Source organism: Oncorhynchus mykiss, chromosome 26 (genome assembly GCF_013265735.2).
Source record: "Oncorhynchus mykiss isolate Arlee chromosome 26, USDA_OmykA_1.1, whole genome shotgun sequence".
Lineage (NCBI taxonomy): Eukaryota > Metazoa > Chordata > Actinopteri > Salmoniformes > Salmonidae > Oncorhynchus > Oncorhynchus mykiss.
In genome coordinates, this window is record NC_048590.1 from 1,555,555 (window position 1) to 1,570,020 (window position 14,466).

General features: G+C 49.7%; 1 protein-coding gene across 1 annotated transcript in view; it reads right to left on the reverse strand.

Moving 5' to 3' along the window:
• LOC110516758 (Golgi apparatus protein 1) overlaps nucleotides 1-14,466 on the reverse strand; it is a 74,486-nt gene that overhangs the window by 47,132 nt on the left and 12,888 nt on the right. Inside the window, exons 3-6 of the mRNA XM_036963707.1 lie at nucleotides 11,545-11,631; nucleotides 6,509-6,724; nucleotides 5,329-5,532; nucleotides 4,186-4,257 (exon numbers count right to left, since the gene is read on the reverse strand). Coding sequence (XP_036819602.1) covers nucleotides 4,186-4,257; nucleotides 5,329-5,532; nucleotides 6,509-6,724; nucleotides 11,545-11,631 — 579 coding nt within the window. The remainder of the gene's footprint in view (nucleotides 1-4,185; nucleotides 4,258-5,328; nucleotides 5,533-6,508; nucleotides 6,725-11,544; nucleotides 11,632-14,466) is intronic.

Genomic DNA, 14,466 nt, shown 5'->3' on the forward strand with positions numbered 1-14,466 from the left:
TCAACACCCAACCACTGTTGGCCGCCCCTTTAATGACCCTTTACTAAAGCCTTTAGTTCAACACCCAACCACTGTTGGCCGCCCCTTTAATGACCCTTTAATATAGCCTGTAGTTCAACACCCAACCACTGTTGGCCCCCCCATTACTAAAGCCTGTAGTTCAACACCCAACCACTGTTGGCCGCCCCTTTAATGACCCTTTAATATAGCCTGTAGTTCAACACTCAACCACTGTTGGCCCCCCCATTACTAAAGCCTGTAGTTCAACACCCAACCACTGTTGGCCGCCCCTTTAATGACCCTTTACTAAAGCCTGTAGTTCAACACCCAACCACTGTTGGCCGCCCCTTTAATGACCCTTTACTAAAGCCTGTAGTTCAACACCCAACCACTGTTGGCCGCCCCTTTAATGACCCTTTACTAAAGCCTGTAGTTCAACACCCAACCACTGTTGGCCGCCCCTTTAATGACCCTTTAATATAGACTGTAGTTCAACACCCAACCACTGTTGGCCGCCCCTTTAATAAAGCCTGTAGTTCAACACCCAACCACTGTTGGCCGCCCCTTTAATGACCCTTTACTAAAGCCTGTAGTTCAACACCCAACCACTGTTGGCCGCCCCTTTAATGACCCTTTACTAAAGCCTGTAGTTCAACACCCAACCACTGTTGCCCGCCCCTTTAATGACCCTTTACTAAAGCCTGTAGTTCAACACCCAACCACTGTTGGCCGCCCCTTTAATGACCCTTTACTAAAGCCTGTAGTTCAACACCCAACCACTGTTGGCCGCCCCTTTAATGACCCTTTACTAAAGCCTGTAGTTCAACACCCAACCACTGTTGGCCGCCCCTTTAATGACCCTTTACTAAAGCCTGTAGTTCAACACCCAACCACTGTTGGCCGCCCCTTTAATGACCCTTTACTAAAGCCTGTAGTTCAACACCCAACCACTGTTGGCCGCCCCTTTAATGACCCTTTACTAAAGCCTGTAGTTCAACACCCAACCACTGTTGGCCGCCCCTTTAATGACCCTTTACTAAAGCCTGTAGTTCAACACCCAACCACTGTTGGCCGCCTCTTTAATGACCCTTTAATAAAGCCTTTAGTTCAACACTCAACCACTGTTGGCCGCCCCTTTAATGACCCTTTACTAAAGCCTGTAGTTCAACACCCAACCACTGTTGGCCGCCCCTTTAATGACCCTTTACTAAAGCCTGTAGTTCAACACTCAACCACTGAAAGCTTCATCAAAGCTGTTGACAGCATGTAGCTTCATTCTTATTCTCAGTCCTGAGCACACATCTCCCTCCCAGCCTAACATAGTCCTGACCACAAATCTCCCTCCCAGCCTAACCCAGTCCTGACCACAAATCTCCCTCCCAGCCTAACACAGTCCTGACCACAAATCTCCCTTCCAGCCTAACAGTCCTGACCACAAATCTCCCTCCCTCCCAGCCTAACACAGTCTTGACCACAAATCTCCCTCCCTCCCAGCCTAACAGTCCTGACCACAAATCCCCCTCCCTCCCAGCTTAACACAGTCCTGACCACAAATCTCCCTCTTTCCCAGCCTAACCCAGTCCTGACCACAAATCTCCCTTTCTCCCAGCCTAACCCAGTCCTGACCACAAATCTCCCTCTCTCCCAGCCTAACCCAGTCCTGACCACAAATCTCCCTCTCTCCTAGCCTAACACAGTCCTGACCACAAATCTCCCTCTCTCCCAGCCTAACCCAGTCCTGACCACAAATCTCCCTCTCTCCCAGCCTAACCCAGTCCTGACCACAAATCTCCCTCTCTCCCAGCCTAACACAGTCCTGACCACAAATCTCCCTCTCTCCCAGCCTAACACAGTCCTGACCACAAATATCCCTCTCTCCCAGCCTAACACAGTCCTGACCACAAATCTCCCTCTCTCCCAGCCTAACACAGTCCTGACCACAAATCTCCCTCTCTCCCAGCCTAACACAGTCCTGACCACAAATCTCCCTCTCTCCCAGCCTAACACAGTCCTGACCACAAATCTCCCTCTCTCCCAGCCTAACACAGTCCTGACCACAACTAGGCAAGTCAGTTAAGAACACATTCTTATTTACAATGACGGCCTACCAGGGAACAGTGGGTTAACTGCCTTGTTCAGGGGCAGAACGACAGATTTTTACCTTGTCAGTTCTGGGATTCAACTTTACAGTTAACTAGTCCAACGCTCTAACCACCTGCCTCTCATTGCACTCCACAAGGAGCCTGTTATGCGAATGCAGTAGAAGCCAAGGTAAGTTGCTAGCTAGCATTAAACTTAACTTATGAAAAACAATCAATCAATCATAATCAGTAGTTAAACTAGTAATATCATCAACCATGTGTAGTTATCTAGCGTGTCCTGCGTTGCATATAATCGATGCAACGCTGGGGGATGATTTAACAAAAGCGCATTTGTGAAAAAAGCAATCGTTGGACGACTGTACCTAACCATAAACATCAATGCCTTTCTTTAAACCAATACACAGAAGTATACAGTTTTAAATCTGCATATTTAGCTGAAAGAAATCCAGGTTAGCAGGCAATATTAACCAGGTGAAATTAGGTCACTTGTCTTGCGTTCATTGCACGCAGAGTCAGGGTATATGCAACAGTTTGGGCCGCCTGGCTCATTGCGAACTAATTTGCCAGAATTTGACGTAATTATGACATAACGTTGAAGGTTGTACAATACAACAAGAATATTTAGACTGATGGATGCCACCCGTTAGATAAAATACCGAATGGTTCCGTATTTCACTGAAATAATAACGTTTTTGTTTTTTTCCGAAATGATACAATCAAATCAAATCAAATCAATTTATATAGCCCTTCGTACATCAGCTGATATCTCAAAGTGCTGTACAGAAACCCAGCCTAAAACCCCAAACAGCAAGCAATGCAGGTGTAGAAGCACGGTGGCTAGGAAAAACTCCCTAGAAAGGCCAAAACCTAGGAAGAAACCTAGAGAGGAACCAGGCTATGTGGGGTGGCCAGTCCTCTTCTGGCTGTGCCGGGTGGAGATTATAACAGAACATGGCCAAGATGTTCAAATGTTCATAAATGACCAGCATGGTCCAATAATAATAATAAGGCAGAACAGTTGAAACTGGAGCAGCAGCAAATGGTACAGAGAGAAATAGTCCTATAATTCCTATAGTAACTACAAACTAAAACTTCTTATTGATAGTCTCCTGATTCGACCATATTAATGACCAAAGGCTCGTATTTGTGTGTTATTATGTTATAATTAAGTCTATGATTTGATAGAGCAGTCTGACTGAGCGATGGTAGGCAGCAGCAGGCTCGTAAGCATTCATTCAAACAGCACTTTTGTGCGTTTTGCCAGCAGCTCTTCGCAAGCACAGCGCTGTTTATGACTTCAAGCCTTTCAGCCTAATGGCTGGTGTAACCAATGTGAAATGGCTAGCTAGTTAGCGGGGTGCGTGCTAATAGCGTTTCAAACGTCACTCGCTCTGAGACTTAGAGTAGTTATTCCGCTCGGCTTTTGTGGAGCGATGGGTAACGCTGCTTTGAGTGTGGCTGTTGTCGATGTGTTCCTGGTTCGAGCCCAGGTAACACCCCACACTGGCAATACTAAAGTACCTATAAGAACATCCAATAGTCAAAGGTTAATGAAATGCAAATGGTACAGAGAGAAATAGTCCTATAATTCCTATAATAACTACAAACTAAAACTTCTTACCTGGGAATATTGAAGACTCATGTTAAAAGGAACTACCAGCTTTCATATGTTCTCATGTTCTGAGCAAGGAACTGAAACGTTAGCTTTCTTACATGGCACATATTGCACTTTTACTTTCTTCTCCAACACTTTGTTTTTGCATTATTTAAACTAAATTGAACATGTTTCATTATTTATTTTAGGCAAAATATATTTTTATTGATGTATTATATGAAGTTAAAATAAGTGTAATTATTATATATTATATATATAATATAATAATTATATTATATAATTATTATAATTATAATATAATTATATAATTATATATATTATATAATTAATAATATACATGCTGATATAAATCATCATCGGCCGACCTCTACTAGAAATGCCATATGTTTGTATGTAGTGTATATAATTAATAATATACATGTTGATATAAATCATCTGCACGTCTCCATCAGGTGGTTTTCTCCATACCTTCTCAGACATGGCCTCCTCAAACTTGTGGCTGAAGAGACACTTGTAGACCTTGCCCTCTCCTGCTTGGGTCTGGAAGAACAGAGAAACACAGAGGCCAGGCAACGTCCTCAGTAACCTGAAGAAGAACAGAGACCAGTCACTGTCCTCAGTAACCTGAAGCAGAACAGAGACCAGTCACTGTCCTCGGTAACCTGAAGAAGAACAGAGACCAGTCACTGTCCTCGGTAACCTGAAGCAGAACAGAGACCAGTCACTGTCCTCGGTAACCTGAAGCAGAACAGAGACCAGTCACTGTCCTCGGTAACCTGAAGCAGAACAGAGACCAGTCACTGTCCTCAGTAACCTGAAGCAGAACAGAGACCAGTCACTGTCCTCGGTAACCTGAAGAAGAACAGAGACCAGTCACTGTCCTCGGTAACCTGAAGCAGAACAGAGACCAGTCACTGTCCTCGGTAAACTGAAGAACAGAGACCAGTCAACGTCCTCGGTAAACTGAAGAACAGAGACCAGTCACTGTCCTCGGTAAACTGAAGAACAGAGACCAGTCACTGTCCTCAGTAACCTGAAGCAGAACAGAGACCAGTCACTGTCCTCGGTAACCTGAAGAAGAACAGAGACCAGTCACTGTCCTCGGTAACCTGAAGCAGAACAGAGACCAGTCACTGTCCTCGGTAAACTGAAGAACAGAGACCAGTCACTGTCCTCGGTAAACTGAAGAACAGAGACCAGTCACTGTCCTCAGTAACCTGAAGAAGAACAGAGACCAGTCACTGTCCTCGGTAAACTGAAGAACAGAGACCAGTCACTGTCCTCGGTAAACTGAAGAACAGAGACCAGTCACTGTCCTCAGTAACCTGAAGAAGAACAGAGACCAGTCAACGTCCTCAGTAACCTGAAGAAGAACAGAGACCAGTCACTGTCCTCAGTAACCTGAAGCAGAACAGAGACCAGTCAACGTCCTCGGTAAACTGAAGAACAGAGACCAGTCAAAGTCCTCAGTAACCTGAAGAAGAACAGAGACCAGTCAACGTCCTCAGTAACCTGAAGAAGAACAGAGACCAGTCAACGTCCTCAGTAACCTGAAGCATCAGATAATTGTCATTTGGGAGACCGTTATGTAAGACAAGATGAGCAGCGTACGTTTTCACAGAAGCGTTCTCGGTCCTCTCGGCAGGAGAAGTACAGGAATCTGTCCAGGTGGAAGTCGTCTGACGACAGCTCCGCTACGCGCATGATGCTCTTCTTACACTCCTCTCTGATTGGATGAGCCTGGTCCTGTTGCTCCGCCTCTCGGACTAAGGCTTTCTCCAGACACGCTATGACCTCACCCTGTGAATGGATGTCCTGGGAGTGAGGTAAGGGGGAGGGAAGGGTCAGAGTGAGGGTGGGAGCAGAGGGAGAGAGGAGCAGAGAAAGTGTTCCAATTGGTTATACTTAAACTCAGTAACAGCACCAGGCCTCACCCTACTACAATCTGAAGTCTAATGTCTACTGTTTGTTGATGATCTGGTGCTTCTGTCACCAACCAAGAAGGACCTACAGCAGCACCTAGATCTTCTACACAAATTCTGACAAACTCCAAGCATTGATTATGCAAGAATGGGCTGCCATCAGTCAGGATGTGGCCCAGAAGTTAATTGACAGCATGCCAGGGCGGATTGCAGAGGTCTTGAAAAAGAAGGGTCAACACTGCAAATATTGACTCTTAGCATCACCTTCATATACAGTGGGACAAAAAAGTATTTAGTCAGCCACGAATTGTGCAAGTTCTCCCACTTAAAAAGATGAGAGAGGCCTGTAATTTTCATCATAGGTACACTTCAACTATGACAGACAAAATGAAACAATGAAAATCACATTGTAGGATTTTTAATGAATTTATTTGCAAATTATGGTGGAAAATAAGCATATCTCAATACGTTTTCTGTAAGAGAGGCTCTCAAGAGAAGACAGACTATGTGCACACTGCCCACAAAATGAGATGGAAACTGAGCTGTACTTCCTAACCTCCTGTCATATGTATGACCATATTAGAGACACATATTTCCCTCAGATTACACAGATCCACAAAGAATTCAAAAAACAAAGTCCCATCTTGATAAAGTCACATATCTATTAAAAAAGGGCCAACCAGTGAAGAACAAACACCATCGGGAATCCAACCTGTATTGATCTGGATTGTCCTCCCACACGATAAATCCTTCAGTACAGACTGCACTATGAAGAGGCCCCTAACCAAATCACTAGACAACTCAGAGAGATAACGGTGCCTCAGCCTTCCTCCCTGTGAGTATCACTACAACACCCCCTCCCCTCTCACCTTCTCTCCAACGTTGATGCTTCCACAGCGTAGCGTGTTGATGTCCTCTCTACACTTGTCCATGAAGCCACAGATGAGTCTGTAGTCTGAGAAGACGATGGAGGTCATCTTGGTGATGTACTGGTGACACTGGTACTCTGTGATGTTACCACGGTGATCCACCAGGCAGGACACCAGGTAACCCTTACCACGCTCCTCCTCCGAACACTCCTTAATCTGAGGGGGGGGTGAAATACACACTCCTTAATCTGAGGGGGGATGGGATGAAATACACTCCTTAATCTGAGGGGGGGTGGGGGTGAAATACACACTCCTTAATCTGAGGGGGGATGGGATGAAATACACTCCTTAATCTGAGGGGGGGGGGGGGTGAAATACACACTCCTTAATCTGAGGGGGGGGGGGGACAGAGGTGAAATACACACTCCTTAATCTGAGGGGGGGGGGCAGAGGTGAAATACACACTCCTTAATCTGAGGGGGGGGGGGGGGGGGGGGGGGGTTGGTGAAATACACACTCCTTAATCTGAGGGGGGGGGGCAGAGGTGAAATACACACTCCTTAATCTGAGGGGGGGGGGACAGAGGTGAAATACACACTCCTTAATCTGAGGGGGGCGGGGGGGACAGAGGTGAAATACACACTCCTTAATCTGAGGGGGGGGGGGCAGAGGTGAAATACACACTCCTTAATCTGAGGGGGGGGGGGGGACAGAGGTGAAATACACACTCCTTAATCTGAGGGGGGGGGGGGGGTACAGAGGTGAAATACACACTCCTTAATCTGAGGGGGGAGGGGGTTGGTGAAATACACACTCCTTAATCTGAGGGGGGGGGGAACAGAGGTGAAATACACACTCCTTAATCTGAGGGGGGGGGGGGGGTTGGTGAAATACACACTCCTTAATCTGAGGGGGGGGGAACAGAGGTGAAATACACACTCCTTAATCTGAGGGGGCGGGGGACAGAGGTGAAATACACACTCCTTAATCTGAGGGGGGGGGGGGGACAGAGGTGAAATACACACTCCTTAATCTGAGGGGGGGGGGGGACAGAGGTGAAATACACACTCCTTAATCTGAGGGGGGGGGGACAGAGGTGAAATACACACTCCTTAATCTGAGGGGGGGGGACAGAGGTGAAATACACACTCCTTAATCTGAGGGGGGGGGGGGGGGCAGAGGTGAAATACACACTCCTTAATCTGAGGGGGGGGGGGCAGAGGTGAAATACACACTCCTTAATCTGAGGGGGGGGGGGACAGAGGTGAAATACACACTCCTTAATCTGAGGGGGGGGGGGGCAGAGGTGAAATACACACTCCATCTGAGGGGGGGGGGACAGAGGTGAAATACACACTCCTTAATCTGAGGGGGGATGGGATGAAATACACTCCTTAATCTGAGGGGGGGGGGGGGTGAAATACACACTCCTTAATCTGAGGGGGGGGGGGACAGAGGTGAAATACACACTCCTTAATCTGAGGGGGGGGGGGGACAGAGGTGAAATACACACTCCTTAATCTGAGGGGGGGGGACAGAGGTGAAATACACACTCCTTAATCTGAGGGGGGGGGGGGGAACAGAGGTGAAATACACACTCCTTAATCTGGGGGGGGGGGGGGGCAGAGGTGAAATACACACTCCTTAATCTGAGGGGGGGGGGGGGGACAGAGGTGAAATACACACTCCTTAATCTGAGGGGGGGGGGCAGAGGTGAAATACACACTCCTTAATCTGAGGGGGGGGGGGGCAGAGGTGAAATACACACTCCTTAATCTGAGGGGGGGGGGGGGGACAGAGGTGAAATACACACTCCTTAATCTGAGGGGGGGGGGGGGGGCAGAGGTGAAATACACACTCCTTAATCTGAGGGGGGGGGGGGGGGGGGCAGAGGTGAAATACACACTCCTTAATCTGAGGGGGGGGGGACAGAGGTGAAATACACACTCCTTAATCTGAGGGGGGGGGGGGGGGGCAGAGGTGAAATACACACTCCTTAATCTGAGGGGGGGGGACAGAGGTGAAATACACACTCCTTAATCTGAGGGGGGGGGACAGAGGTGAAATACACACTCCTTAATCTGAGGGGGGGGGGGGGAACAGAGGTGAAATACACACTCCTTAATCTGGGGGGGGGGGGGGGGCAGAGGTGAAATACACACTCCTTAATCTGAGGGGGGGGGGGGGACAGAGGTGAAATACACACTCCTTAATCTGAGGGGGGGGGGCAGAGGTGAAATACACACTCCTTAATCTGAGGGGGGGGGGGCAGAGGTGAAATACACACTCCTTAATCTGAGGGGGGGGGGGGGGACAGAGGTGAAATACACACTCCTTAATCTGAGGGGGGGGGGGGGGGCAGAGGTGAAATACACACTCCTTAATCTGAGGGGGGGGGGGGGGGGGGGCAGAGGTGAAATACACACTCCTTAATCTGAGGGGGGGGGGACAGAGGTGAAATACACACTCCTTAATCTGAGGGGGGGGGGGGGGGGCAGAGGTGAAATACACACTCCTTAATCTGAGGGGGGGGGGGGGACAGAGGTGAAATACACACTCCTTAATCTGAGGGGGGGGGGCAGAGGTGAAATACACACTCCTTAATCTGAGGGGGGGGGGGACGACAGAGGTGAAATACACACTCCTTAGAATACAACACACACCACTGAGGTGAAGTTAAAACAGACGTCGTTACTAGGATTGAATAGTAGGATAGGTTTTAACTCCACTAAAACCTGTAACAAGATGATGTGTTTTAAATGATTGGATGAAGTTCTATCGTCTCTATGACAACCTGTCCTTTGAAAACATCCAGTGGATGAGAAGGAAAAGCAGAGTAGATGACCTGTCTAGATGACCTGGCTAGATGGGATGGCCTGGCTAGATGACCTGGCTACATGACCTGGCTACATGACCTGGCTAGATGGGATGGCCTGGCTAGATGACCTGGCTACATGACCTGGCTAGATGGGATGGCCTGGCTAGATGACCTGGCTAGATGGGATGGCCTGGCTAGATGACCTGGCTAGATGGGTTGGCCTGGCTAGATGACCTGGCTAGATGACCTGGCTAGATGACCTGGCTAGATGGGTTGGCCTGGCTAGATGACCTGGCTAGATGACCTGGCTAGATGACCTGGCTAGATGGGATGACCTGGCTAGATGACCTGGCTAGATGGGATGACCTGGCTAGATGACCTGGCTAGATGGGATGACCTGGCTAGATGGGATGACCTGGCTAGATGACCTGGCTAGATGACCTGGCTAGATGGGATGACCTGGCTAGATGGGATGACCTGGCTAGATGACCTGGCTAGATGACCTGGCTAGATGGGATGACCTGGCTAGATGACCTGGCTAGATGGGTTGGCCTGGCTAGAGGACCTGGCTAGATGACCTGGCTAGATGGGATGACCTGGCTAGATGACCTGGCTAGATGGGATAACCTGGCATGATGACCTGGCTAGATGGGATGGCTAGATGGGATGACCTGGCTAGATGACCTGGCTAGATGGGATGACCTGGCTAGATGACCTGGCTAGATGGGATGACCTGGCTAGATCACCTGGCTAGATGACCTGGTTGAGTAGATGACCTGGCTAGATGACCTGGCTACATGGGATGACCTGGCTACATGGGATGACCTGGCTACATGGGATGGCCTGGCTACATGGGATGGCCTGGCTACATGGGATGGCCTGGCTACATGGGATGGCCTGGCTACATGGGATGGCCTGGCTACATGGGATGGCCTGGCTACATGGGATGACCTGGCTACATGGGATGACCTGGCTACATGGGATGACCTGGCTACATGGGATGACTTGGCTAGATGGGATGGCCTGGCTAGATGACCTGGCTAGATGACCTGGCTAGATGGGATGACCTGGCTAGATGGGATGACCTGGCTAGATGGGATGGCCTGGCTAGATGGGATGGCCTGGCTAGATGGGATGGCCTGGCTAGATGGGATGGCCTGGCTAGATGGGATGGCCTGGCTAGATGGGATGGCCTGGCTAGATGGGATGACGTGGCTAGATGGGATGACGTGGCTAGATGGGATGACGTGGCTAGATGGGATGACGTGGCTAGATGGGATGACGTGGCTAGATGGGATGACGTGGCTAGATGGGATGACGTGGCTAGATGGGATGACGTGGCTAGATGGGATGACGTGGCTAGATGGGATGACGTGGCTAGATGGGATGACGTGGCTAGATGGGATGGCCTGGCTAGATGGGATGGCCTGGCTAGATGGGATGGCCTGGCTATATGTGATGGCCTGGCTAGATTGGATGGCCTGGCTAGATTGGATGGCCTGGCTAGATGGGATGACCTGGCTACATGGGATGACCTGGCTACATGGGATGACCTGGCTACATGGGATGACCTGGCTACATGGGATGACCTGGCTACATGGGATGACCTGGCTACATGGGATGACCTGGCTACATGGGATGACCTGGCTACATGGGATGACGTGGCTAGATGGGATGGCCTGGCTAGATGGGATGGCCTGGCTAGATGGGATGGCCTGGCTAGATGGGATGGCCTGGCTAGATGGGATGGCCTGGCTAGATGGGATGGCCTGGCTAGATGGGATGGCCTGGCTAGATGGGATGGCCTGGCTAGATGGGATTCAGACGGTCCATACAGACTCATTGTGAGGGAACACCCACTGTCTCCTTACTAGGGCCACTGGGGATGCAGAGCCTGTGTCCCTACGGCCCTACGGGGGACAAGTGGTGCCCACAGTCCCTACGGGGGACAGGTAGTGCCCTATAGGGGACAGGTAGTGCCCTATAGGGGACAGGTAGTGCCCTATAGGGGACAGGTAGTGCCCTATAGGGGACATGTAGTGCCCTATAGGGGACAGGTAGTGCCCTATAGGGGACAAGGTGCCATTTAGGACCCAGTCAATGTCACAGCAACAACAGACTGACATTATCTGGCTCATGGTACAGCTCTGCAGCCATAAAGACATGTTGCTGTGTGTGTGTGTGTGTGTGTGTGTGTGTGTGTGTGTGTGTGACTAACCTCAGTGATAGTACTCTTGCAGATCTCCATGGCCACAGACTCAAACTTGGGATCCATTGTCAGGTTCAGCTTGTAGTTCCATAGCAACTGGAGGGAAGGAGAGAAACCATGAGACACAGACAGACCATGAGACACACAGACAGACACAGACCATGAGACACACACACAGAGACAGAGAGAGACCATGAGACACAGACAGACAGACACAGACAGAGACAGACAGCGAGACAGAGAGACAGAAGGGAGGGAGAGAGAAGAGACAGATATGATACCAGAACAGAACCTGTTGGTAGGGGAAAAGGGGAAAAATGCTGGTAGGGGAAAAATTCCTGACTTGGTTCCATAACAGACCTCAGTTCTGCCAGTCTAACCTGGGTTAGATGAGAGGAGAGGATACATAACAGACCTCAGTTCTGCCAGTCTAACCTGGGTTGGAGGAGAGGAGAGGTACCATAACAGACCTCAGTTCTGCCAGTCTAACCTGGGTTGGAAGAGAGGAGAGGTACCATAACAGATCTCAGTTCTGCCAGTCTAACCTGGGTTGGAGGAGAGGATTCATAACAGATATCAGTTCTGCCAGTCTAACCTGGGTTGGAGGAGAGGAGGGGTACCATAACAGACCCCAGTTCTGCCAGTCTAACCTGGGTTGGAGGAGAGGAGAGGTACCATAACAGATCTCAGCTCTGACAGTCTAACCTGGGTTGGAGGAGAGGATCCATAACAGATCTCAGTTTTGCCAGTCTAACCTGGGTTGGAGGAGAGGAGAGGTAACATAACAGACCTCAGTTCTGCCAGTCTAACCTGGGTTAGAGGAGAGGAGAGGATACATAACAGACCTCAGTTCTGCCAGTCTAACCTGGGTTGGAGGAGAGGAGAGGTACCATAACAGACCTCAGCTCTGCCAGTCTAACCTGGGTTGGAGGAGAGGAGAGGTACCATAACAGACCTCAGTTCTGCCAGTCTAACCTGGGTTGGAGGAGAGGAGAGGTACCATAACAGATCTCAGCTCTGCCAGTCTAACCTGGGTTGGAGGAGAGGATCCATAACAGACCTACGTTCTGCCAGTCTAACCTGGGTTGGAGGAGAGGAGAGGTACCATAACAGATCTCAGCTCTGCCAGTCTAACCTGGGTTAGAGGAGAGGAGAGGATACATAACAGACCTCAGTTCTGCCAGTCTAACCTGGGTTGGAGGAGAGGAGAGGTACCATAACAGACCTCAGTTCTGCCAGTCTAACCTGGGTTGGAGGAGAGGAGAGGTACCATAACAGATCTCAGCTCTGCCAGTCTAACCTGGGTTGGAGGAGAGGTTCCATAACAGATCTCAGCTCTGCCAGTCTAACCTGGGTTGGGGGAGAGGAGAGGATTCATAACAGATCTCAGCTCTGCCAGTCTAACCTGGGTTGGAGGAGAGGATTCATAACAGATCTCAGTTCTGCCAGTCTAACCTGGGTTGGAGAGGAGAGGTACCATAACAGACCTCAGTTCTGCCAGTCTAACCTGGGTTGGAGGAGAGGAGAGGTACCATAACAGATCTCAGTTCTGCCAGTCTAACCTGGGTTGGAGGAGAGGAGAGGTACCATAACAGATCTCAGCTCTGCCAGTCTAATCTGGGTTGGAGGAGAGGATTCATAACAGATCTCAGTTCTGCCAGTCTAACCTGGGTTGGAGGAGAGGATTCATAACAGATCTCAGTTCTGCCAGTCTAACCTGGGTTGGAGGAGAGGATTCATAACAGATCTCAGCTCTGCCAGTCTAACCTGGGTTGGAGGAGAGGATTCATAACAGATCTCAGTTCTGCCAGTCTAACCTGGGTTGGAGGAGAGGATTCATAACAGACCTCAGTTCTGCCAGTTTAACCTGGGTTGGAGGAGAGGAGAGGTTCCATAACAGATCTCAGTTCTGCCAGTCTAACCTGGGTTGGAGGAGAGGAGAGGATTCATAACAGATCTCAGCTCTGCCAGTCTAACCTGGGTTGGAGGAGAGGAGAGGTACCATAACAGACCTCAGTTCTGCCAGTCTAACCTGGGTTGGAGGAGAGGAGAGGATTCATAACAGATCTCAGCTCTGCCAGTCTAACCTGGGTTGGAGGAGAGGATTCATAACAGATCTCAGCTCTGCCAGTCTAACCTGGGTTGGAGGAGAGGAGAGGTACCATAACAGATCTCAGCTCTGCCAGTCTAACCTGGGTTGGAGGAGAGGAGAGGTACCATAACAGATCTCAGCTCTGCCAGTCTAACCTGGGTTGGAGAGGAGAGGTACCATAACAGATCTCAGTTCTGCCAGTCTAACCTGGGTTGGAGGAGAGGAGAGGTACCATAACAGATCTCAGCTCTGCCAGTCTAACCTGGGTTGGAGAGGAGAGGTACCATAACAGATCTCAGTTCTGCCAGTCTAACCTGGGTTGGAGGAGAAGTTCCTGACTATGTTCCATAACAGATCTCAGCTCACAGACATGTCAACAGGAGCTAGGGCATCTAACAAGGTGACATGGGGGGGGTGGCAGGTGACTATGTTCCATAACAGATCTCAGATCAGACATGTCAACAGGAGCTAGGGCATCTAACAAGGTGACATGGGAGGGGTGGCAGGTGACCATGTTCCATAACAGATCTCAGATCAGATATGTCAATAGGAGCTAGGGCATCTAACAAGGTGACAGGGGAGGGGTGGCAGGTGCCGAAAGCTAACACAATATGATGCCCAGTCACCTTATTAATGCAGCCACTTAGATAAACTTAGAGGTTTGGGGGGGGGGTGAAAGAGTCACTATCCCTACCAGGCAGGCAGAGAGCTAATCCATGAGGCCCTCTATCCATGAGGCCCTCTATCCATGAGGCCCTCTGGGAGAACATGAAGGCTGTATCTCCACGGCAGACCCAAACGCCCCCGTATCTCCACGGCAGACCCAAAACACCCCCGTA